General features: G+C 41.9%; 1 protein-coding gene across 3 annotated transcripts in view; it reads right to left on the reverse strand.

Moving 5' to 3' along the window:
- Positions 1-513: 513 nt before the first annotated feature.
- The window catches only part of LOC115135202 (glutamate dehydrogenase 1, mitochondrial), a 42,109-nt gene continuing 15,466 nt past the window's right edge, over positions 514-27,156 (reverse strand). For 2 of the 3 annotated variants that reach the window (XM_029669637.2, XM_065023247.1), the window contains exons 4-13: positions 16,339-16,402; positions 15,415-15,509; positions 13,538-13,717; positions 11,699-11,836; positions 11,311-11,448; positions 11,021-11,101; positions 10,313-10,436; positions 3,413-3,504; positions 2,710-2,772; positions 514-1,925 (exon numbers count right to left, since the gene is read on the reverse strand). In XM_029669637.2, the coding sequence (XP_029525497.2) occupies positions 1,806-1,925; positions 2,710-2,772; positions 3,413-3,504; positions 10,313-10,436; positions 11,021-11,101; positions 11,311-11,448; positions 11,699-11,836; positions 13,538-13,717; positions 15,415-15,509; positions 16,339-16,402 (1,095 nt within the window). In that variant the 3' untranslated portion in view covers positions 514-1,805. Of the gene's footprint in view, positions 1,926-2,709; positions 2,773-3,412; positions 3,505-7,096; positions 7,218-10,312; positions 10,437-11,020; positions 11,102-11,310; positions 11,449-11,698; positions 11,837-13,537; positions 13,718-15,414; positions 15,510-16,338; positions 16,403-27,156 lie in introns of those variants that run through there. The other variant, XR_010464832.1, reaches the window with a different exon arrangement.

The raw sequence follows: 27,156 nt of genomic DNA on the forward strand, positions 1-27,156 counted from the left end.
AACCACTAGGCTACCTGCCGCTTCAAATGCCTGTCTGAGCAAGGAACTGACCCATTTGACATACGCAAATCTAACGGACTGTAGCTCAGGACCTGAAGCAAGGATATGCATATTCTTTATACCATTTTAAGTTTGTGGAAATGTGAAATTAATGTTGGAGAATATAACACATTTGATCTGGTAAAAGATAATACAAACAAAACATGCGTTTAGAATTTTTTTTTCTTCCATCTTTGAAATGCAAGAGAAAGGCCATTAAAAATCACACAGGAGTTTATGTGCAATTTAGATTTTGGCCAACAGATAGCAGCAGTGTATGTGCAAAGTTTCAAACTGAGACAGCAGGGGTTCAAACTGTAGAACGCAGTTCCTACATTTGAATATAAAAATAGATTTTTATCAAACAAAACTATGCTACATTTGATCTCTGGGATCCTCAGGATGACAAATCAGAGCAAGATTACTGAATGTAAGTACATTATTTTACCTTCAGAGGTGAATGTATCAAACGAGTTGCCGAGATAAACGTTTATTGTGCACTCTCAAACAATAGCATGGCATTTTTCACTGCAATAGCTACAGTAAATTAGACACTTCAGTAAGATTAACAAGGATTTCAACTTTCTGCCCATATAAGACAAGTCTATGTCCTGGAAGGTTGGCTGTTACTTACGTCATTATAGTCACATTAGCACACGTTAACAACAACCGTCCCGGTATCGGAACACCCATCCCGTAGAGGTTGTAGTGTTGGATGAAATAGGTACAGTGGGGATTATGCAGCCAATAACTAGCTGTTGATATACAAAATAAACAGGATTTGCTTCCATGGAAAAATCTTTTACATACCCCACAGGGAATCATAGTTTGGTTTGAATCAACACAATCAATCGTTTTGTAGTTTAATGAATTCTTCAACGAAAAGGCTATACAAATGATGTTACATAGAATCCTAAAGCAGTCAAAGGCTGATATAAAGACAAAGAAAAATGTTTTTCCCACATATTTTCCCCTTCCATTGGCCCTAAGGATTCAGCACAAACACCACACCGACCTTGATCAAGTTCTGAGGCGAGACAAAGAATTAAACAAAGGCAAAAACGCGGAGAAAGACACTCAAACTGTGGCTGCCCAAGCAAACACCAGTAACAACAAAGAACAATCTTCTGGAATTGATCCTTTTTAGTGTCATGTCAACAGAGTAACATAATAAATCTGCTTACGAACACATTTTATCACCCTGAAGTGTAGACACTGCTTTATACTGTAAGTGGACTGACCTTAAATAGAAAAAACATTATGGTAACAGATAAAAATGATTAACCTACTCCACTTCAACACAGGAGAAATTAAGGCTTTTACGTGCGTCTCTGCTCTACATTCTGTTCACCAACTTCTTCAACTCTGTCAGTGAAGTAACAGTATGTCCGTAACAGACACCGAACAAGCACAGCACTAATTCAGAAAAGAACTAGCCCGTAAAAGCTGCAGACCAGAGTTTTTGGTGTTACCTGGCATAATAATATAGTAACAGCAATTCAATCGATGGAATGACTACAGGCAAAAAAATAACCATAGGCACAGTAGTTTCATAACAGCGGATTCAAAGCAAGCTAGAACATGTGGTCTCTAGATAATATGAGAATGCAAAAGAATGTGTATTGATTTGCTTGAAATACATATGCAAAGAGTAGAGCTAACGGTCATGTGTAAAATGTAAACGCGTGAACGTTATATAAAGATAAAGGCTGGGAGAGGCGGGGCCCTGGGTCTGCTCGGATGGACAGAGGCTGTGGAGGTGCCACCTATGTGAAGGTAAGACCAGCCTCGTTGTACACCTTGAAGACCTTCTCGATGGCGTTGACGTACGCTGCCGTCCTCAGGTCGAGGCCCAGGTTGTACTTGTTAGCTGTGCGCATGATTTGCTAAAAAGGGGAACAGAAAACAAAGAACATCAACTCAAATATATAAAATCTCCCTGTCCCTTCCAGGTATTCATTACTTGCCCCTCCCTTCGCCATTTGTTACATACAGCAATACACCTCTATTGTTCCATTTCCACAGGATAATAAAGCATCTGTGTGTAATTGTATAGAAATAACCCCCAGGGAAATATAACAAAGTAATAAACCAGCAGACTGTCAGGCAGTATGTCTGCACAGAGTATTACATTTCCTGGGATGCGGTACAGGAAACCCTGTATTATGCAGTTACTGTATCCTCAGTCAGACGTGACATTAAAGTCATCAGTGTTCGTTGGCTATACGGTGTGTTAATGGTAGAGGGTGGTCAGTCTGATTAGGAGCAGGTCATGGCCTGAATCCTCATGCTCTCTCTAGCGTCAGAGCTGGGGCTTAACGAATGAGACTAACAAAGCCCTGGCTTCTCCAGTTACCCATAGGCTCTGCTCGCACGCACAGCAAACCAGTGAGAGGGTGTGTGTGTACGCATATTCAAGAGGGATTCCTTTTATGAGCTGGCATTGGGAAAATAAAATGGTGGCGAGAGGGCTCATATTGCCTTTTCACTGCTTAGTGCTGTTTGAGTAATGAGATGTATAAAACTTCAACTTTCAAGACTTCATTACCCCTAATAAGATGCCTCAGGACATCAAGTTGGATTAAGACAGCATTTCCTTTCAACAAAACCTCTGGACCTGTGAGGAATAGTTTAGCACAGATAACCATGTTTAAGCAATCAGCCTCTTACCCTGGCAGACCTCTCCATGGTGTAGGCCAGTCCTGAGTGCACAATGTCCTTCTCTGAAGCGCCCTGGAAACAAACAAAAGAAAATACAATGAAAATAAGGCTCAGAGCGCACAGCTAGCCTACTAAACTATACCATTACTCATCTCTAGAGAAACGCAGCTCAACTTTGAAATCTCTCTCAACTTGGTTATAATGAAATTGCAGGACCAAAGCATTTATCTCCAGTCTGTCATTCAGTGAGCCTCATTTATCAACACTAAGGTAATGTGTTTGAATCTTTGAGACTAATGGACAAAACGGTGGCTGGGGAAAACAGCAAGCAGAGGACGTATCTGATTTTACAAGTCTGTCCTAAAGGAGCCTGTTTGACTGTGGCATCAGGGAGGGAGCGGGTTTTCCCAGGATAAATCCCCTCAGGGGATAGTCTGTCATCAGGATCAGGTTGCATTGTTTACTGGTGTCCCATACAAGGTTAATGCGTTCAATGGAGTTCACATTAGGTGAACAGGTGTAAAGACAAGAGTTATTTTCCTATGAAGCACACATTTATTTTTGCAAAAAAACTCCTGGACAACAAGAGTGTGTGTTTGTGAATACTGAGACAAACAATTCAAATGGAACACAATCAACAGCTGCTGTTGAATGTCTATAATACTGTATCTTAGGGGCATTGAAAGAATACGGGGAAAAGGGTTGTACTCACAGCGATCCTGGCCTGGAACTCAGAGGTAGGGACCACTGGGATTGCTCCCCCATGCTTCCCAAACTTCCTCTCCAGACTCTCCTGGACGGACACTGAGGGAGAACACAGACAGTTCATATGTATATGAATAGATTATATGTATTAGTCTATATGAATCCTCACTGAACAACAAAGTGAACTAAATTTAGATTAGTTTGTTCACTTGCATTAATAATCTGGTATACATTTTCACTTTTTGCCAACATTTTGGGGATTGGCAACGCACAGCTTTATCTATTCTGAGCCCTCTACCATGTCTCCAACATTACCCAATCTTGCCACTCATGGGACTGGGGAATGGATTCAGCTTCTGAAATATTCAGAAAACCTCCCATTCGGTCACAAGCATAACCCCAGCTCAAACCTCCCCTGCAATGTACTGAAAACACTAACCAACATAGGATGACATAATTGAATGCAAGATGACCAGCCAGATAGAGATCCAATGCTAATCCACTCATCATGAGTGACTCAATGTTATAAAGGGCTTTTGTGTGAAAATGCATGTGCACAATGTGAGACCGCCTCATTGACTGATGCTGCTGATAGACGGGAAAGAGAGAGAGGGTGAGCGAGAGTGTCAGACATGGCCTGCAGACAATCAGCAACCACCTCTTCCTGGAAACTCTGCATGTGACTGCCAATAATGTTGTATATCTCCAGGCACAGAGGGGTTGTGCCCAACACTGTACTGTTCTGTCTGTCTGTCTGTCTGTCTGTCTGTCTGTCTGTCTGTCTGTCTGCCTGCCTGCCTGCCTGCCTGCCGGCCTGCCTGCCTGTCTGAAATTTGCAAAAGGCAAAGAGACAGCCGCAACTAACCACACAGTATAAATATAATCCATAGATGGCAATTCTCATTCAAGTCAGCCATTGCTAGTGTACCCATGAGTTAAACAGTCAAATTGCCAGGGTTAGAGGTTCCAAAACCCTTCTATGGATTATATGTTTATGGCCACAACATATATAACTGGCACACATGCTGCCCAAATTGCGGCCTTCCCGAACATAGGCAACCGGTAACTGGCAAAATAAAAGGAAACCCTTGAGTAAATTAAGGATACAAAGTCTGTGTTATGGTGTGTGGTGTGCATTTTCCTGGCATGGTTTAGGTCCACTTGTAGAACCTATGCCAAGGCGCATTGAAGCTGTTCTGGCAGCTCGTGGTGGCCCAAAGCCCTTTTAAGACACTTTGTTGGCGCTTCCTTTATTTTGGCAGTTACCTGTATGAGTTTGATCAAATTTAATCCACTTATCTTTTTAGAAACAATTGATCCTCTGTGGCAAAATTATGCTCTGGTGTATTTTCAAGATTGAGAGCGGACTCGTGTGGTTGGATATATTTTTTTTTTAACTTGATGTTTTTGCCTTATTGATTATGCAGTTGTTTTTGCATTAATCAGTTACCCAATCAAGGCAGGGCCCCCCAGTTACCTACATGGGCCCTCTACCTCCCCTATCTGACAATTAGCAGAGGCAACAGGCTGTCTACACTCATTGAGAGCGGGCTCCTGAATCCTCCTGTGGTTGATACCTACTATACTCAGTACCTCCAGGCTCTGATCAGGCCCTACACCCAAACAAGGGCACTGCGTTCATCCACCTCTGGCCTGCTCGCCTCCCTACCACTGAGGAAGTACAGTTCCCGCGCAGCCCAGTCAAAACTGTTCGCTGCTCTGGCCCCCCAATGGTGGAACAAACTCCCTCACGACGCCAGGACAGCGGAGTCAATCACCACCTTCCGGAGACACCTGAAACCCCACCTCTTTCAGGAATACCTAGGATAGGATAAAGTAATCCTTCTCCCCCTTAAAAGATTTAGATGCACTATTGTAAAGTGGCTGTTCCACTGGATGTCTTAAGGTGAACGCACCAATTTGTAAGTCGCTCTGGATAAGAGCGTCTGCTAAATGACTTAAATGTAAATGTAAATGTTGATGGTTGCAGCAAAAATGACAAGTACAAATATATACTACATATCTAATATATACAGTATGTGTTTAAAAAAAAGAAATATTTACTTTTTTTGCTGCCTCTTTGGGCCCCCCACGGATCTGGGCCCAGGGGCTTCAGCCTCGGTAAACCCCTGCATTAAATCCGGTCCTGTGTCTGTGTTTTACAGGTTTCGAGAGAGAGTGGGCATGAGAGATGTTGGAAGTGATTGACCACAGTTTAACTCTTCTTCTGAGAGTTCTCCCTTTCGGTTTGCTCCACTTGCTTTTAGCTCCCTAAGTTGGTTTAGGTTTTTATTTTGATTAGCCTTTTCTTGGGCAAATTTAGATGGCATTCGTGTTGGGTGTCTTTTAGGACCCAGGCTTGTTGCTAGTCAACTTTCTGGGACAGCCCCATGAGTGTCTTTGAGAACCCCTCCTAAAACCCACCTGTTTAAGTTTTGTTTGTCAGCAATCTTTTTCTTTGTTATTTCCCTTTGTTGTGTGCAGCCAAACATCAAGAACCTGAACATGCCATTCGATTAAGAGAGATGGACCTGGAAGCACTCTGAATCCAGTCAGGCCATCTGGCACCCTCAACAGAGTTTGATCTTGGTCAGAACAGCCGGCTGGTACCGCCTTTTAACAAAAAAGAGGTGGATGTATATTTTACTCTATTTGAGCAGACTACTACACCGAGATATTTGGTCACGACTCTTCCAAAGTGTCCTTGGGGGAAAGGCTCAAAGTGTACGCCACTTTATCGCTTGACAAGAGTTCAGATGATGATACTGTTAATGCTGCTATCCTTTGGGCTTAAAAGCAGGTCCCAGAGGTATACAGACAACAGTTCTGTAAATTATGAAAGACAACACTTCATGAAAGGGTTGCAAGCCACATTTATGAGCACAAGGATATCTCGAGAAAGCTGAAGTTCTTGCAGATGAGTTTGTGTTGACACATAAAACTACCTTCAAACAAAGCACCCAGTTGTAATTCCTACACAAAAAGCTATCCAGATAAGTCACCTGCTACTGAGGAGGTTTCAGTCCTTTTCTACAGTGGCCAAAGATAAGGATCGGCAGAAAACAGGTTTTTCATATCCACCCGTTTGTCATTCATTGCCGTGAGAAAGGACACATTGTCTCTCAGTGGCCTAAGTTGAAACAGAAATTTGAGACAGAGAAAAAGCAGTTTCTTCTTGTGGGAGTCCTCCAGCCCATTAAGTCTCTGGTTGGGAATGGTGTATCTCCTAAACCACGATTTGGGATCAGATGTGCATGAACTCCGTTTCAGATGGGTTCGTGTCTCTGCAGAGTGGCGATACTTTTAAACAGCCGGTGAAGATACTGCGACACACTAGGGTGGCCCAATCCTTCATTATGCAGGGTGTTTTGCCTTTGTCTGATACTTCAGCAACTGGTTACAGTATGTTAGTCAAACAATTAACATCCAATCACATTAACCATTACTCTCTCACGGGAATTCCACTAACGGCCGCCCAAAAATGTATGTAGCCAAACATAGATGCTGCTCATTCCGTTTCCTCGAAAATTGATAAATTATTAATAAAAGTAAGCCCCCCCATCCATAGAGACACATACCAGCTGTACTGGTAGTACTGCTACTACAAGCAGTACTACATCTGTACTGTTTCACCACGCATCAGTGACATGGTACGAGATGTTTTGAAACAATTACTACTTCGCATACTTACAAGCCCGTGAATTCTATGCGTTACAGCTGGATGAGTCAACAGACGTGGCGGGCTTGGCACAGCTCCTGGTATATGTGTCCGTTACGTTTATGGGGGGGTCAATTAAGGAAGACATCCTCTTCTGCAAACCAGGATAACAGGAGAGGATATTTTTAAAGTACTGGACAGCTTTGTGACATCAAATGGACTTAGGCGGTGAAGATGTGTTGGTATCTGTACTGATGGCGCAAAAGCCATGACAGTGAGACATAGCAGTTGCTCCCAACGCCACTTGGGTACACTGCAGCATCCACTGAGAGGCTCTTGCTGCCAAGGGAATGCCTGACAGCTTGAAAGATGTTTTGGACACTACAGTGAAAATGGTTAACTTTGTTAAAACAAGGCCCTGAACTTGTGTATTTTCTGCACTATGCAATGATATGGGCAGTGACCATATAAGGCTTTTACAACATACAGAAGTGCACTGGTTTTCAAGTATTTAAACGTTTATTTTTATTTTTATTGAGAGACAAGCTTAAAGTTCTTTTTACTGACCCTAATTTTCACTTGTCTGACCGCTTGCATGATGACGGGTTTCTCACACGACTGGCCTATCTGGGTGATGTTTTTTCTCACCTGAATGATCTGAATCTAGGATTACAGGGACTCTCCGCAACTATACTCAATGTGCGGGACAAAATTGAGGCTATGATTAAGTTGGAGCTCTTCTCTGTCTGCATTAACAAGGACAACACACAGGTCTTTCCATCATTGTATGATATTTGTGTGCAAATGAACTCAAGCTTACGGACAATGTCAAACGTGATATAGAGAAGTACCGGAGTGAGCTGGGTGCGCAATTACGCAGGTACTTTCCCGAAACTGACGACAAACAACTGGATTCGTTATCCCTTTCATGCCCTGCCTCCAGTCCACTTACCGATATCTGAACAAGAGAGCCTCATCGTAATTGCAACAAGCGGTTTTGTGAAAATGTAATTTAAAACAGAAGCCACTGCCATATTTCTGGATTGGGATGCGCCCCGAGTATCCTGCCTTAGCAAATCGTGCTGTTAAGACCCTGATGCCCTTTGCAACCACCTACCTATGCGAGAGTGGATTCTCGGCCCTCACTAGCATGAAAACTAAATACAGGCACAGACTGCGTGGAAAAATATTTAAGAGACTCTCTCCAATACAACCCAACATTGCAGAGTTATGTGCATCCTTTCAAGCACACCCTTCTCATTAACCTATGTTGAGTTATTCACAATTTAATGAACAAGTAAGGTTTTATACATAAGATGGCTAAATAAAGCGCAAAATTATTGATTATTATTTGTACCCTGGTCCTATAAGAGCTCTTTGTCACTTCCCACAAGCTGGGATGTGACAAACACTCACTCATTCTTACGTTTAATAAATGTATTGCCTAGTGTGTGTGTGGCAGGCTTACAATGATGGCAAAAAACTACATTTGAGAGTGCGCTGACCCTGGTGCTAGAGGGGCTACGCAGCTGGAGGTTGAATGTTTGAAGGGGTGCGGGACTATAAAAAGTTAGGGAACCACTGTGTTAGTACAAAGCGTGAAGATGGGTTGCATGGAAGTTCTTTGTATAATGTGGAACTCAAGTCTGATCTTATTTCTGTTTCCGATGTCGTTTGAGTGAGGCCTAACCTACCGGTGAAGGGCGTCTCATTCATTTTGGGAAACGATTTGAATGGAGGGAAGGTTGTGACAAATCCTGTCGTTTTTAAGGAACTCAGTAGAGTAACCTGATGGGTTATCAGAAAAGTACCGTAGAGTGTTCCCAGCGTGTGCCGATAGATCCCACCATGGGCGATCTGTCTGAGAGTTGACCTCTCCTTTGAAAATCACAAAGGTGAGCGAATTTGTAGAACCACTGAAGGAAGATAGGGTTCCTACAGTTAACACTGACGTCTAGGAAGCAGCTGATTGCTGAACAGAGTAAAGATATTTCCCTCTACCCGCTGTTTCATCAAACACCAGAGGGGTTATTTGACAGAGATGGTGTTCTAATGTGGAAATGGTGTTCTTGGGCCACTTCTGGGCAGGACGAATGGCCCAGTGTATCTCAAATTGTCGTTCCAGTTGCACTTCGACAAGTGATACTGAGATTACCTCATGATGATAGTATGGCATGTCAACAAGACGTATGACCATATCTTGCGTAACTTCTATTGGCCTGGTCTGAAACAGGATGTCGTGTCTTACTGTAAATCCTAAACAGAACCAATCTGTACTGGTTGCAACTTTGCAGCCTATTCCTGCTTTTGACAAACCTTTCAGCAGGGTTCTGGTGGACTGTGTTGGTCCTTTGCCCAAAGCCAAGACTGGTAAGTAGTTTCTCTTAACCATAATGTGTGCTGCCAATCGTTTCTCTAAGGTCATTCCACTGAGGAAAATCACAGCTCCCAGTACTGTTTCACTGTGCCCTGGTGAAAATATTGTCAATGTTTGGACTTCCGCAGGTAGTGCAGTCGGACCAAGGAATGAAGACCTTTGACTTGAAATTCATTCCTTGCGGAAGTCCAAACATTGACAATATTTTCACCAGGGCACAGTTGGGTGTAATCCAATGCCCCCTCTAGTGCCTACCACCTAGAATCTCAACGTGCTCTTGAGAGATTTCAGACTTTGAAGTCTATGTTGAGAGCTTACTGCTATGAGTTTGAAGAAAATTGGGGTGAAGGGGTCTCTCGTGCTGTGTACAGCACGGGATGCTGTCGAGGAATCTCTCAGTTTTAGTCTGAATGAACTCGTGTTTGGACATCATATCAGAGGTCATTTGAGTTTGCTGAGTGAGTGAGATGCAGGGCGGCACTTTAAAACAAATCTGTTGGAGCACATTAGCATATTTTGATACAGATTACACCACGACTGTGAGTTTGTTGTGAGCAACATTGAGTTTGTCGTATGGGAACATAAGTGTGTGTGTACTCTGCAGTCAAAAAAATATTCAATGTGCAACATACTGCAAGTCACAGCCGTAAAATAAAAAAACGTGGTTAAGCAGCCAATGGTTTCTGAAATTTCAAATAGTCCTCATTCCCAGTAATGAATGTAATTAAGGATTTAAACACGAACTACAGTGATAAATACAACTTTAGCATAATACAAGATAAACAAAATCCATCTTTATGTGGCATAACAGAGAGTAGGCTGAACTAGCAGGGGTGAGTGCATCCCTACGGTTTGGGAGGTGTCGAACTTACTGAGCAGGTGGTAGTTGGAGTCCCTCTCATACTTGAAGGTCAGTCTACCGTAGCTGACATGGTTCAGGTTCTTCAGCCACTCAAAGTAGGAGACAGTCACTCCACCAGCGTTCAGGTACATGTCCTGAATAAACAAGAGATGGTGGGCTAGTTTGCAAACACTAACATTACAGCTATGCTGTAACATACAGGCAATCAAGAGCTGCGAAGTCAAAGAGTAAGTTACACGGAGACAGATAAAGCAACTATCTGCATAAAATTGCTTCTAAACAATAGTTTAAAATATGATTAATCTCCATTCAAAGAAATAGAGTCAGACTCTGGAGACCAGAGGTATACAATCCAACTAATCAATGTTCAGGAAATCCTGGTCTTCACTGTAGACTTAACAAGTCAGAATCTGGGCCCGTATCCACAAAGCGTCTGAGTAGGAGTGCTGATTTAGGATCACTTTTGCTTTTAAGTTCATAATGAATAAGAATGCAATTGTATGGACAGATCTAAGATCAGCACTCCGACGCCAAGATGCTTTGTGGATACGGGCCCTGGCCTACTTCTAGGCCAAAATGTTTAGATCTGGATCTGTGAAAACGGCCCTTAAAAATATCTAGGTCTCCAGGACCAACACAATCTAATGGAACCTGTTACAAGTTGCAAAAACTTAGAAAATAGGAATATGCAATCTGAAATCTGCATACAGCCTCTCACCGGAATCACCATGATATTCCTCGCCAGGAAGATCTTATCAGCGTCAGGGGTGGTGGGTCCATTGGCTCCTTCAGCAATGATCTGGAAAAACAAGACGATTTAAATACACTTTACATACCGAATTCAGCTTTCCACAAACACCTTTCTACTGTTAGTGAGGTTCAATAGAGGTCAGTGATGATTGGGTAAATTTTATATAACTTTAGCCTGCATTAATGTGGATTTACTGCACGTTACTCAGTGTGTAATAAGAGTTACTGCTGGTCTGGACATGATTGTTGAACTTTGACCTTGGCCTTGATTTTGTGGGCGTTATTCCTGGTCAGTTGCTTCTCGCTGGCGGCCGGGATCAGGATGTCACAGTCGGCCTCCAGGATGCTGCCTTCGTATGGTGTGGAGTTGGGGAAGCCCACGATGGTGCCGTGTTGCTGGTGAGAAGAACGAGAGAGAAAGAGAATGAGACATACAGTAGACAGTTACAGGACCAAAGTATATCCTTGGTCATGCACCTCAAATGGTAAGCCAACTTGGCTGTACGGCTGTGGAGGACTTTGGGTGTAGGAAGACTGTACGTCCCCTAGGTGGCACCCTTAGACCGTGCTTTCCACATTGGCATGAAACAGCCAGAGAGAGATCAACTTGTAGGTTAGTGACTGTAGCTATGAGTTGTGTACTAACCAGCTTGTAGTCCTCCAGCTCCTTTGGGTCGATGCCATTGGGGTTCCAGATGTTTCCATCCATCTCTCCAACACCAACACACTTGGCCCCGAAACGGTGTAGGTAACGCATGGAGTGCATGCCAACGTTACCAAAACCCTGGGAGAAGAGAAGGAAGAATGACATGTTTCAGAATAAAAATAAGAACATTGGTTGGAGTTGTTTTTACCCTGAGTGCCTTGTAAGTCACATATTGTTAAGCCTGTTCCGCTTGTATGTACCAAATGCACATTTATGTTTACGTTCTTGTTAATGAGTGTAATGTAGTGTCTTCTGGTCCAGTGGGTTTATGGATCACTTCTGATATTGATAACACATGGTGCAGCCTCCAATCAGTACAGCTTGTAATTAGCTGTAACACTGTGTTCTACTGTAGGAGGGAGGACAGTCCTCTATACATCAAAATTTAACAAGCTATGTCTGCTATTTAGTGATTATACCAACAGTGTGGCTGCCATCCTTTAGAGTAGTCTCTCATGTTGCTACTTCTAACCAAAAATAATGATAATATTTTTTATAAAATCATTTTTCCCTTCTTAATGCATTTGAGCCAATCAGTTGTGTTGTGACAAGGTAGAGGTGGAATACATAAGATTGCCCTATTTGGTAAAAGACCAAGTCCATATTGTGGCAAGAACAGCTCAAATAAGCAAAGAGAAACAACAGTCCATCATTACTTCAAGACATGAAGGTCAGTCTATTTGGAAAAGGTCAAGAACTTTGAAGAAACTTTCAAATGCAGTTGCAAAAACCATCAAGCGCTATGATGAATCTGGCTCTCATGAGGACCGCCACAGGAAATTAAGACCTAGAGTTACCTCAGCTGCAAAGGATACGTTCATTAGAGTTACCAGCCTCAGAAATTGCAGCCCAAAAACTGCTTCACAGAGTAAGTAACAGACACATCTCAACATCAACTGTTCAGAGGAGACTTCGTGAATCAGGCCTTCATGGTCGAAATTGCTGCAAAGAAACCACTACTAAAGAAACCAATATGAAAAAGAGACTTGCTTGAGCCAAGAAACATTAGACCAGTGGAAATCTGTCCTTTGGTCTGATGAGTACAAACAAGATTTTTGCTTCCAAACGCCATGTCTTTGTGAGACGCAGAGTAGGTGAACGGATGATCTCTGCATGCATGTTTCCCACCGTGACGCATGGAGGAGGTAAGTCACACATTCTGCAGCGATACGCCATCCCATCTGGTTTGCGCCTAGTGGGACTATCATTTGTTTTTCAACAGGACAATGACCCAAAACACACCTCCAGGATGTGTAAGGGATATTTGACCAATAATGAGAGTGATGGAGTGCTGCATCAGATGACCTGGCCTCCACAATCGCCCGACTTCAACCCAATCGAGATGGTTTGGAATGAGTTGGACTGCAGAGTGAAGGGAAAGCAGCCAACAAGTGCACAGCATATATGGGAACTCCTTCAAGAGCATTGTAAAAGCATTCCAGGTGAAGCTGGTTGAGAGAATGCCAAGAGTGTGCAAAGCTGTCAAGGCAAAGGGTGGCTACTTTAATGAATCTAAAATGTATATTTTGATTTGTTTAACACTTTAGTTACTACATGATTCAATGTGTAATTTCAGAGGTTTTATGTCTTCACAAATATTCTACAATGTAGAAAATAGTACAAATAAAGAAAAACCCTTTAATGAGTAAGTGTGTCCAAACTTTTGACTGGTACTGTACCTTTTACTATAATGCCACCCCATACACTGTAAAGTGCTTTGAGACCTGATGAAAGTAAATCAAATGCCATTCCTAATCATTAAATGCTGTGTCTGTGTACCTGGATGACAAAGGTCTTGTCGGTGAAGCCAGGGCTCAGGCCCAGCTGGCTCATGTAGGCCGCCTCGTTGATGAAGTTCTCAATGCCGTGGAATACTCCTCGCCCGGTGGCCGAGATCCTTCCGTGGATGCCACCCTGGCTGATGGGCTTACCAGTCACACAGGCATGAGCGTTGATGTCCTGGACACAGAGGAGAGGAACATGTGGATAGTGGTGGAGTTAGCAAGTTCACATAAGCCAATAAAAGGAGCAGACGGCCATTTTATTTGAAGTAGTTTTGCAACCTTGTAAGAGGCACACTGGATGGTGATCGACACATTTTGTGATGTACCAGAGACCAATCATCCGAGGGATAAAGAGAAGGCTCTAGCGAGACTCTTTACAATAATGACATCAATATATCCCAGAAACGAGTCTATTTGGAAGACTATGCCAAAAAGGTCCCAACATGAGGCCTACATGGACACAGCGTTGTCCTCAAACTGTGATAAGTTTTCATCCTAGACAGGACAACAGCATGTCTCTGTAGTTCTGATTTTAGACTGAGGCCAACCTCTATGACTAGGCTATAGGGTAGAAGTTCTAGTGTAAAGTTGAAATGCTTTATTTTTGTAGTGCTCCCTGACCGCCTCCCTGGCAATCAACAAAACATATAAGCGTCATACAGCAAGAGACAGTTAAACTTAATGGAATGTAGAGCTTTGTCTTTCAGTAGACTTGGAACAATATCCTAAGGACAGGAAAATAAGGGTCATATAAACGGCCAGCAGAAATTTGTGTAAAAACTCAAATCATCAAAAGGGATAAAGGAACAAAAACAAAAAAGTGACATACAGGAAATATTTACTCAGCAAAGTCAATAAGGATGGCTAGTGTACACACAGAATAATGACAACTTATCACTTGACCACTAGCTACTGTACACCGTTTTGCTTTGTGGTCATGTAACATAGTTGCTTGGTTATAAGGTTGATAAGACATGAACATATTTCTTGGTGATAAAATATACCAAGCAGAGGAAGAGCTGAGAAAGTTATCTATATTACATTTTCCTTCATTTAAGTGGTTTACGATAATTGTTCAAAGCTGTTTAGCTTAGTTGATAGGAAGTGCTGGGGGAAACACCATGTCTATTGTGGGAGAGGGCTGTCGTGGCAGAATCAGAATTCTTTAGGTAACATTAATAAATAAGATGTTTTATTCATTTTATAGCATGCTTATGTGGGAAAAAGTTACTTGGGCCCAGAGAGGAGAGAGGTCTGGTTAGTCTTATCTGTGAATGTGTCATGTGTAAACGTATCTTTTAAACCATGTGAAGGGATGATTGAGGGGGAACCAATTATCTCTTGGCTCCACAATATCCGTGTGCCAGTCACTCCCTACTTTTCCCATCGGGGAGAGGAGGATGGCAGTGTCTGGAACCATTCTATGTTCCCTCTGAGGTTGCCCTTATCTTGACCTAGAGGCTCACTCTCCTCTCTGTGAGCTAGTCCAGGATGGGTTGTATTTTGGATGTGAGTGTCTAAAATGACAATTGATATATACCATTGGATGAGGTAATGTCTTGGTACTATTTTGTACCAAGAACGAGATAAGAGCTTCGTTTAGGAGACCAAACTGAACGATAATTTATAGCCAATGCTGTCTGGCTACGTGTGTCTTTGCTATAAAGGATCTCAGTTGCAAATATGTAAGCACTCTCAGAGAATTCATTTATAGACACTGAATTGATCTGAGAGTCACAGGGTTGTGATGGAGCTCAAATAATTAAAGATGGACTTTATGATAACTCTGACTTGTGTGTGGTTTGCTCTCATGATTTGGTAATACAGGAAATTTCCACGACAGGGCAGTGAGTTCATAAGGGGAACACGTACATGGTGGCCCATGGTGTTGGCATAGGTGTCAGCAATCCAGGACATTTCCCTCTCTCCAGTGCTCATATCAGGGGCAGGGACATCAATGCCAGGCCCTGACAGGGGAAAGAAGAGAGGTTAAAGTGAACTTCTAGGATAACAAAAAATGCCTTCAGTAAAGAAGAAACGAACAATACACCAACAACAAACTCATACTGAAACGCATGTAGACCCATCTAAATATGTTGGTGTGAAACAGTAGTACTGTATTTAGATAGAGGCACTCATGGCCCACTTTGAAGCTATTGCAGTGTACTGTAGGTAGTCTAGTCACATGACGTGTAACCAAGACATGTCGCTATATAAACAGTCCCCTCGTCCCACTATAGAAGAATGTTCCTGGAATGCCTTTTAATAACTGGCTTCCTCTGAACTTCCTGATTTAGTGATCATGTGGACGACATTTACAGCTTTGAATAACAGAGACATAAAGAGTGCCATTCTTGACCTATTTAAACGCTGGACTTGTCAGGCTAGAAAACCCCTACGAAAGCCTGAAGTCAGGTCACGGGTACTTCATACTTTGAAAGCATCATCCTAAAATAACTCTTGAAACAAACGGAAGTCCTTGGGAATGATAGGTCACTGTTACAAAGAACGTGAAGTTAATGTCAACTGCTTATTTAATTCTGACATCCCTCAAAAATATTTGGTGTATTTTTTCCATCTTAGATTTTTTTCTGGTGTACAGTTTCCCCTCGTCAAGCCTTCTGTTTAACTCCTCTCTCATCATGGTTATTTATGTTTGTGCTGCGCCATGTGCTCATGAAACCCCCCTCCCCTCCCCCACTACAGGGGACCATGTATTCATGCGGACATACACATTACCGCCAGACATTTTCACCACCAGCCTTCAGTGTTCCACTGATCACAGACACGACTCACCAATAAAACCCTTTTTGGCCAGCTCAATGGTGAATCTTCTGGTGATTTTCTCCAGTTCATTGTCCTGCAGGCAGAGAAATAACAGTATGATAAATGGCATTGAATATTTCACTGGCAGTAAAGTCAGACCAAATAACCAATTGTGCTCTTTAACAGCACAAAAACATCCTGTTTGTGATAGAATAGGATTCTCAAATATTGAGATGCAACATCAGCTTCAGGTAGTTTAATACTAATGTCAAAGCTGGATTACTTGACTTTATTGAATGAAAACTGAAGGTGAAACACTCATCCACCTGGTTCAAGGACTATAAGTTTGGCTCAGGAGGATCAAGGGACACAAAAAAAACTCCTGCTCTTTCAGAGCCAGCAGCCAAGCAGATGGATAAGGGGTAAATGTCCCCGTCATGATGTTTACCAGCTGATGGCTCAGCAGTTCTCCCCCAGAGCAGAGCTGCCAATGCTTAATAACAACACAGGGCAGGTCAGTGCTGGGCTGGCTACAGGAAGTGGAGGGAGAGCCCACTGACTAACAGCTTCCTGTGCAGAGCTCTATGGAACACAATGGGGCTTTCAGGAATGGTGTGATCTTTAAATTTAGATAAGGTATTCAACATCTTAATAACGTGTGCTATATGCACTTAATTACATTCTTATTCGCAAATTTAAATAACTATTAAGTACAGGTCATGCATATTTTCTATTTTTGAGAAACATAGACAATAAAATAATTTTCTATGGCTCCTTCTTCCCTATCAGTAGTAATCTCGGCTAATTCAGGGGTCAAAGTTGAAGATAGAGATTCTCATCCTTGTTCCAATCACTGCTAAAACAAACACTCCAATGAATGGTCACATAATAGGACATCCTGCAGCCTTCCTACATGGCACACACTGGCTGAATCAACATTGTTTCAATGTAATTTGCCAACGTATTGTGACGCAGAATCAACGTGGAAAATACATTGGATTTGAAAAAAAGTCATCATCCAGTTGTTTTCTTCTAATTGCACCCAGCGTTTTAAACACTGAAATTAGGGTACAACTTCAACTTAAATACATCGACTTAACCTGACTTACAATCTAATTTCAACATAACCAGAAATATATGTTGAAATTCCACATAGAAATGTTCATCTTTTTAATCCTATATTCAATATATTATGGTTCATATTTGATTAGACATGTTATTTGACCTTGTTTCAATGTTGATAGAATGGTATGTTTGAATCAACGTAATTGTTTATCATGCTAGCAACCTAAGTGTTGTGGTATATTGAATTTAATGTGTAGCCACTAACAATTTCTGCCTGAACATTGAGGGACTCCTACTGATACATGATGGGGTAATGCACTTCAAAGAGAACTAGTTTACCATCCAGATGTCTATCTATGTACCCTGCTTAGCGTTGTAAACAACTGTGTTCGTTTCAGCTGAGCGATCATGTCAACACATTTAGACATTGACCAGCTTCCATACTCATTTGAGTCGACTACCTAAATAACATTGAAGAGTTGAAAGTAACTCACTTTTCTGACAAAAGCTTGTTTGTTAAAAGTACATTCTGAGTGAGGTTGGGTTTATCTTAGGGCTTGGAATTGTGACATTATCGTGATACTTCGGTACCAATACAAGATGTATGGCAATTCTCACGATTCTACAGTATATGTATTGATACTGAGATTGAATTGCGATTCGATGTTCCAAACATATTGCTCATCATATGTCTGCTGCAGAGGGACAAGAGAGAGCAATGAGAAAACTAGTTGATTAGTTATGGAAATAAGTGTTGAAAACAAAATTGGCTTCCTATTTAAAAAAGAAAAAGGAGAACAAGCTATGCAGATACAGCCAACTAGCACAGAAATATTGTGATAGTCAAAATTAATATTCCGATATGTAAATATGGATTTTTTTTTATTCCATCACTAGATTATGTAGGCTGCATTGACATTCGATTTGCCCAGAGAACACCATCATTTCAATGTGAAGCTAGGTGTACTATCATTCATCTAAGGTTGATTGGAAGTTAGACATAGTTACCACTAGCCCTATAAATAGCATGCCAAATAGATGATTAGACAACTTTTACCTTGCCCTTATTGATGTCTTTTAACATACATTATATACACCCGGTCTTTCCATGACAGACTGACCAGGTGAAAGCTACAGTATGATCCCCTATTGATGTCACTTGTTAAATCCACTTCAATCAGTGTAGATGAAAGGGAGGGGCGGGTTTAAGAAGGGTTTTTTAAGCCTCAAGACAATTGAGACATGTATTGTGCAAGTGTACCATTCAGAGGGTGAATGGGCAAGACAAAAGATTGAAGTGACTTTGAACAGGGTATGGTAGTAGGTTCAGGTGCACCGGTTTGTGTCAAGAACTGCAACGCTGCTGGGTTTTTCACATTCAACAGTTTCCAGTGTGTATCAAGAATGGTCCATCACCCAAAGGACATCCAGACAAATTGACAACTTTGGGAAGCAACGGACTCAACATGAGCCAGCATCCCTATGGAATGCTTTGGACACCTTAGAGTCCATGCCCTGGCGAAATTAGGCTATACTGAGGGCAAAGGGGAGGGTGCAACTCAATATTAGGAAGATGTTCGGTATACTCAGTGTATACAGTGCATTCGGAAAGTATTCAGACCCCTTGACTTACGTTACAGCCTTATTCTAAAATGTATTTTTTAAAATTCTTCCATCAATCTACACAAAATACCCCATAATGGTAAAGCGAAAACAGGTTTAGAATTTTTAGCACATTTATAAAAATGTAAAACAGAAATGTCTTATTTGTGACCCGATTCAGGAAACTAGGTGTATGTCGCAAAGTCACAAATTCACAAAAGAGCCGTTTGAACGTAAAAAAGTGTTTTTTGGCAGAAATGCCTTCTCGAACATGTGAACTTTCATGTGCCTTAATATCAAAACTTGTATGCCACCTGTAAATGCGAATAAAACGGTTTAGCCACAGAAAAAGACCACAACCTTCCCACTAGCCATGATTGGCTGAGATAATGAGTGTACTGGACATGCAGAGCGATGAGTTTGGATTGGTCTGCGGTGTAGCATCTTGTGTCTAAAATGAGCTGCTCGTTATGCGTAGATAATCCTTTCTATTGCTGTTTTCGAAAGATATAACATTAGCCATGGAGAACTGCAAATATGTTGCTAGTGCTAAACATTTCTGCCCTGAATTTATCAGGCGCTATCAACAAAGGTCAGCGGAAAAAAGTTGTGATGGACTACTTTGAGGACGATCGTGTCATGTCGACTCTCTCTGACTGAAAATGAATCAGACGATGAGGAAATCCCTGATTTAGGTAAAAATATTTTTAGTGATGTTCTCTCAGAATGCCATTTCGCATTGCTAGTTATAGCCTAATATTAGCTAGCTAACATTGAACCTACTTGGTTAAATTTAGCAAGCTATGACAATCAGGTTTGTATTTCTAGTTAAAGCTTGCTGTTAGCTAGCCAGCTGACGTTAGATGGCTGGCTAGCTATTAAGCATTACGTGTATGAACTGTGTGTAGTTAATGTTCTCAGAATGCCATTTCCCAACCATTGTATAATAATGCTAAAATATTTGTATCTGGAATTTGTCTTTCAGCTTCACCAGAACACGCCTGACTCTCCTGAACCAGTTATACAAGGAGAATGGTCTAATGCCTCCCATCAAAAACAGAGCTGGCCCAAGCAAGCACAGGTTACACCTGAAGCATGAGGACTTGCAGCGAGTGCTGAACTTCAACAACTACGCAGAGGATAATGCAATAGTATTACCAGGACACCACACAGGCCACAAACACTTTGGTGGAAAGCTGCTGTCATCCCATGTGACAAAAGCAGCAGCGTGGCATCTCTACAAGGAATCGATGACAACACTTGGAATGTAAAGCAAAAACACATCTTGATTATTTAATTGACCAACATTATTGGCACTACTTTTATTGAGCTTAAATTTTTTCTGTATTTTCCAGAGGTACGTGTAGTTAGGCTGTCTTCCTTCAGGAATGTGTGGAGAAAATTGCTGCCCCACATCTCAAGCACTAAGCCGAGGACAGACCTGTGCTGGCAGTGGCAGAAGAACAACTATCAGATCTTCAGATCTGTCAATCTGCCAGAAGCTGTTAAATCAGTCAAGCTGAAGAAGCAAGAGCAGCATCTCCTGCTTGTTCAGAGTGAGCGGTGACGAAGAGGCTATGGACATCACATGCCCTGCACCAAAGTCAAGGGCAGGACGGAATATAGATTCCCTTGTTCATGCGTGTGTCGGACAGACCAGTCATCAGCACTAGCTGCAGTGCCTCTATTCAAATGACTCTCTCCTAACACGTTGCTGCTACTATTTAAAAACATTTTTTTATCCTGCTGCTCAGCCACTTTACCAGTATGCATATAACTGCCTCGATCACGATCGTTATTGTTCTTGTACATACTGTATATTATTTTATTTATAATTGACACTACTTCTGATATTGCTACCATGCAAGTTACCATTTGGCTGTACCGTTTAGACCTTCTGTAGAGACCCATCCACTTATATATGTAAAATGAATATTGATATGAATATTTTGCTGTGTGGTCCCAACATGATTTTGTCACATACAGTACCACAACAATATCATGTGACCGTATCAAGTGTCCACCACATAAATATATGGCACATGCATCTGTTTATGTACTGTACATAGAGTGGGGCAAAAAAGTATTTAGTCAGCCACCAATTGTGCAAGTTCTACCACTTAAAAAGATGAGGCCTATAATTTTCATCATAGATACACTTCAACTAAAAGAAAATCCAGAAAATCTCCTATTCTCGCTATACACCAAGTCACTTGGCTCTGTCATAACCTCACATGGTCTCTCCTATCATTGCTATGCAGACGACACACAATTAATCTTCTCCTTTCCCCTTCTGATGACCAGGTGGCGAATCGCATCTCTGCATGTCTGGCAGACATATCAGTGTGGATGACGGATCACCACCTCAAGCTGAACCTCGGCAAGACGGAGCTGCTCTTCCTCCCGGGGAAGGACTGCCCGTTCCATGATCTCGCCATCACGGTTGACAACTCCATTGTGTCCTCCTCCCAGAGCGCTAAGAACCTTGGCGTGATCCTGGACAACACCCTGTCGTTCTCAACTAACATCAAGGCGGTGGCCCGTTCTTGTAGGTTCATGCTCTACAACATCCGCAGAGTACGACCCTGCCTCACACAGGAAGCAGCGCAGGTCCTAATCCAGGCACTTGTCATCTCCCGTCTGGATTACTGCAACTCGCTGTTGGCTGGGCTCCCTGCCTGTGCCATTAAACCCCTACAACTCATCCAGAACGCCGCAGCCCGTCTGGTGTTCAACCTTCCCAAGTTCTCTCACGTCACCCCGCTCCTCCGCTCTCTCCACTGGCTTCCAGTTGAAGCTCGCATCCGCTACAAGACCATGGTGCTTGCCTACGGAGCTGTGAGGGGAACGGCACCTCAGTACCTCCAGGCTCTGATCAGGCCCTACACCCAAACAAGGGCACTGCGTTCATCCACCTCTGGCCTGCTCGCCTCCCTACCACTGAGGAAGTACAGTTCCCGCGCAGCCCAGTCAAAACTGTTCGCTGCTCTGGCCCCCCAATGGTGGAACAAACTCCCTCACGACGCCAGGACAGCGGAGTCAATCACCACCTTCCGGAGACACCTGAAACCCCACCTCTTTCAGGAATACCTAGGATAGGATAAAGTAATCCTTCTCACCCCCCTTAAAAGATTTAGATGCACTATTGTAAAGTGGCTGTTCCACTGGATGTCTTAAGGTGAACGCACCAATTTGTAAGTCGCTCTGGATAAGAGCGTCTGCTAAATGACTTAAATGTAAATGTAAAATCACATTGTAGGATTTTTAATGAATTTATTTGCAAATTATGGTGGAAAATAAGTATTTGGTCAATAACAAAAGTTTATCTCAATACTTTGTTATATACCCTTTGTTGGCAATGACAGAGGTCAAACGTTTCTGTAAGTCTTCAAAGTTTTCACACACTGTTGCTGGTATTTTGGCCCATTCCTCCATGCAGATCTCCTATAGAGCAGTAATGTTTTGGGGCTGTTGCTGGGCAACACGGACTTTCAACTCCCTCCAAAGATTTTCTATGGGGTTGAGATCTGTAGACTGCCTAGGCCACTCCAGGACCTTGAAATGCTTCTTACGAAGCCACTCCTTCGTTGCCCAGGCGGTGTGTTTGGGATCATTGTCATGCTGAAAGACCCAGCCACGTTTCATCTTCCATGCCCTTGCTGATGGAAGGAGGTTTTCACTCAAAATCTCACGATACATGGCCCCATTCATTCTTTCTTTTACACGGATCAGTCGTCCTGGTCCCTTTGCAGAAAAACAGCCCAAAAGCATGATGTTTCTACCCCCACGCTTCACAGTAGGTATGGTGTTCTTTGGATGCAACTCAGCATTATTTGTCCTCCAAACACGACGAGTTGAGTTTTTACCAAAAAGTTATATTTTGGTTTCATCTGACCATATGACATTCTCCCAATCTTCTTCTGGATCATCAAAATGCTCTCTAGCAAACTTCAGACGGGCCTGGACATGTACTGGCTTAAGCAGGGAGACACGTCTGGCACTGCAGGATTTGAGTCCCTGGCGGCGTAGTGTGTTACTGATGGTAGGCTCTGTTACTTTGGTCCCAGCACTCTGCAGGTCATTCACTAGGTCCCCCTGTGTGGTCCTGGGATTTTTGCTCACCGTTCTTGTGATCATTTTGACCCCACGGGGTGAGATCTTGCGTGGAGCCCCAGATCGAGGGAGATTATCAGTGGTCTTGTATGTCTTCCATTTCCTAATAATTGCTCCCACAGTTGATTTCTTCAAACCAAGCTGCTTACCTATTGCAGATTCAGTCTTCCCAGCCTGGTGCAGGTCTACAATTTTGTTTGTGGTGTCCTTTGACAGCTCTTTGGTTTTGGCCATAGTGGAGTTTGGAGTGTGACTGAGGTTGTGGACAGGTGTCTTTTAAACTGATAACAAGTTCAAACAGGTGCCGTTAATACAGGTAACGAGTGGAGGACAGAGGAGCCTCTTAAAGAAGAAGTTACAGGTCTGTGAGAGCCAGAAATCTTGCTTGTTTGTAGGTGACCAAATACTTATTTTCCACCATAATTTGCAAATCAATTCATAAAAAATCCTACAATGTGATTTTCTGGATTTTTTTTCTTCTCATTTTATCTGTCATAGTTGAAGTGTACCCATGATGGAAATTACAGGCCTCTCTCATCTTTTTAAGTGGGAGAACTTGCACAATTGGTGGCTGACTAAATACTTTTTTGCCCCACTGTATGCACCTCACTCAGGTTTCAACTCAGGTTGCATGGCCTTATCACATAGTATTCCATACTTAAGTTAAGTGATGGTGTAACAGTATATAAAGTATGCTAATATACTGGTGTGAAGGAATTTGGGCAGTGGTGTAAGTACTTCAGTAAAAATACTTTAATGTACTACTTAAGTATCTGTACATTACTTTACTATTTATATTTTTGGCAACTTTTACTTCACTACATTCCAAAATAAAAGAATGTACTTTTTACTCCATACATTTTCCCTGACACCAAAAAGTACTCGTTATATTTTGAAAGGAAAATTGTCCAATTCACACACTTATCAAGAGAACATCCCTGGTCATCCATACTGCACTTCATCTGGCAGACTCACTAAACACAAATTCTTTGTTTGAAAAATGATGTTTGAGTGTGCCCCTGGCTATCTGTCAGTAAAAAAAAAAATTTTTTTAAATGGGCATCTGGTTTAATATAAGGAACTTGAAATGATTTATATTTTGACTTTTGATACTTAAGTACATTTGAGCAATTACATTAACTTGCGATACTTTAACCAAATACTTTGACTTTGACTCAAGTAGTATTTTCCTGGGTGACTTACCTTAATAGAAAATGACTGAAGTAAAAGTATCTTTACATTTACTCAAGTATGACAACTTTTTCCACCACTGGATGTGGCTGAGGTATTAGCATTTCTTTCACATTACCCATCAAATTAAACAAGTGTGTCTGGGAAATTGTCATCTAATCTTTATAAAATATTTTTATCATCTAGACACATTGTTTACCGGGAATCTTTCCTTGTTGTAGGCTACTACCACTTTTAGTCTAAATCTTTACTACACTACTCACTGTTTAGCACCTGACCTCACATGTGAATCCTGAAAGAGATGGGTGGGGCTGGCTTAAGAGGGTGTGAACAATGCTGAATGGGTTTAGACAAAGGAGAGCTCTCCAGTAGGTACCAAAACAGGCCCTTTTCTCAAAAGATTACAAATGTATCAACATTCAAAGCAGAATTACTTTCCCATTGTTCCTCAAACATGCAGTGTATGATATACCATTTTGTAGCTGTGTCTTTACTTTTTACCAACGTAAAAAAAATAACTATTTCAAATGTTGCTACATAAAACCGAATCCAGGTGGTGAGTCACATTTACTAAGTATTCAGACCTTTTGCTATGAAACTTGAAATTGAGCTCATGTGCATTCTGTTTCCATTTATCATCCTTGAGATGTTTCTACAACTTGATTGGAGTCCACCTGTGGTAAATTCAATTGATTGGACATGATTTGGAAAGGCAGGAACCTGTCTATAGAAAAGGTCCCACAGTTAACAGAAACAAGATTATCTGGTCTGATAAAACCAAGACTGAACACTTTGGCCTGAATGCCAGGCATCACGTCTGGAGGAAACCTGGCACCATCCCTACGGTGAAGCATGGTGGTGGCAGCATCATGCTGTGTGGAAGTATTTCAGATGCAGGGACTGGGAGACTAGTCAGGATCAAGGGAAAGATAAATGGAATAAACTACAGAGAGATCCTTGATGAAAACCTGCTCCAGAGCGCTCAGGACCTCAGACTGGGGCGAAGGGTCACCTTCCAACAGGACAACAACCATAAGCACACAACATGGACAACGCAGGAGTGGCGGACTTCAACCCGATCAAACATCTCTGGAAAGACCAAACCAAACACCAGATTCTTTCCGTATCTATGTGGAATTTTCAACACAATTTCTACGTATACATACAGTACCAGTCAAAAGTTGACACACCTACTCAAAGGTTACTCTTTAATTTGACTATTTTCCACATTGTAGAATAGTGAAGACATCAACACTGTGAAATAACACATATGGAATCATGTAGCAATCTAAAAAGTGTTAAATAAATCAAAATATATTTTATATTTGAGATTCTTCAAAGTAGCTACCCTTTGTCTTGAGTTAATCTGCAGCTGCCATGGTTACCCAGTATGTCTGGCTGAGCTACATATCTGATTGGCTGCCTTACATGAAAGGCAGTGCAACCAAGGAGCCAGGTGGCATGACAGAAGGGGTTTGACTGACTTTCAGTGAAACCAGTGACGCTAAACACACATGGAAACGCTCACTCACTGAATAGATGGGAAAATACACTGGATATGAGTAAGCCTACACATATGGAAACACATGTTTTATATAATGTACACTTATGCATAAATTAACATTCACTAATTGGACCCGGGTACTCGGATTCTCAGGCCCCTATTAATATAATTTGTCCTGTAAACAAATGTATAATAATTCCATTCTTAGCAGGGTTGGTGGGACTGATATACTACACTTTGCAATAAAAATAACACCAAAATGCTTATTAGCCACTACAATGTAGAATAATAATGAAGACATCAAAACTATGAAATAACATATATGAAATCATGTAGTAACCAAAAAAAGTGTTAAACAAATAAAAAACTATTTTATATTTGCGATCATCCATCCTTTGCCTTGATGACAGCTTTGCACACGCTTGGCATTCTCTCAACCAGCTTCACTTGGAATGCTTTTCCAACAGTCTTGAAGGATTTTCCACATATGCTGAGCACTTGGGTGCTTTTCCTTCACTCTGTGGTCCAAGTAATCTCAAACCATCTCAATTGGGTTGAGGTCTTGTGATTGTCAGGTCATTTTATGCAGCAGTCCATCGCTCTCCTTCTTTGCCAAATAGCCCTTACACAGCCTGGAGGTGTGTTAGGTTATGGTCCTGTTGAAAAACAATGATAGTCCCACTAAGCACAACCCAGATGGGATGGCATATCGCTGCAGAATTCTGTGGTAGCCATGCTGGTTAAGTGTGCCTTGAATTCTAAATAAATCCCAGACAGTGTCACCTGCAAAGCACCCCCACACCATCACACCTCCTTCTCCATGCTTCACAGTGGGAACCACACATGCTGAGATCATCCGTTCACCTGCTCTACGTCTCACAAAAACACGGCGGTTAGAAACAAAAATGTCAAATTCTGACTTTAAAGACCAAAAGTTAGATTTCCACTGGTCTAATGTCCATTGCTCGTGTTTCTTGGCCCAAGCAAGTCTATTTTTCTTATTGGTGCCCTTTAGTGGTTTCTTTGCAGCAATTCGACCATGAAGGCCTGATTCACGCAGTCTCCTCTGAGCAGCTGATGTTGAGATGTGTCTGTTACATGAACTCTGTAAAGCAGTTATTTGTGCAGCAATTTCTGAGGCTGGTAACTCTAATGAACTTATCCTCTGTATGACCAAAGAAAAAAGAAAAAAATTACTTGACCAACTTTATTCCACACACAGAGATGCATACAAAGCTCTCCCCCACCCTCCATTTGGCAAATCTGACCATAATTCTATCCTCCTGATTCCTGCTTAGAAGCAAAAATTAAAGCTGTGTATGGAAGTGGTAAGATGACACGGATGCTATGTTACAGGACTGTTTTACTAGCAC

The sequence above is a fragment of the Oncorhynchus nerka genome, linkage group LG10 (genome assembly GCF_034236695.1).
Source record: "Oncorhynchus nerka isolate Pitt River linkage group LG10, Oner_Uvic_2.0, whole genome shotgun sequence".
In the NCBI taxonomy this organism is placed as follows: domain Eukaryota; kingdom Metazoa; phylum Chordata; class Actinopteri; order Salmoniformes; family Salmonidae; genus Oncorhynchus; species Oncorhynchus nerka.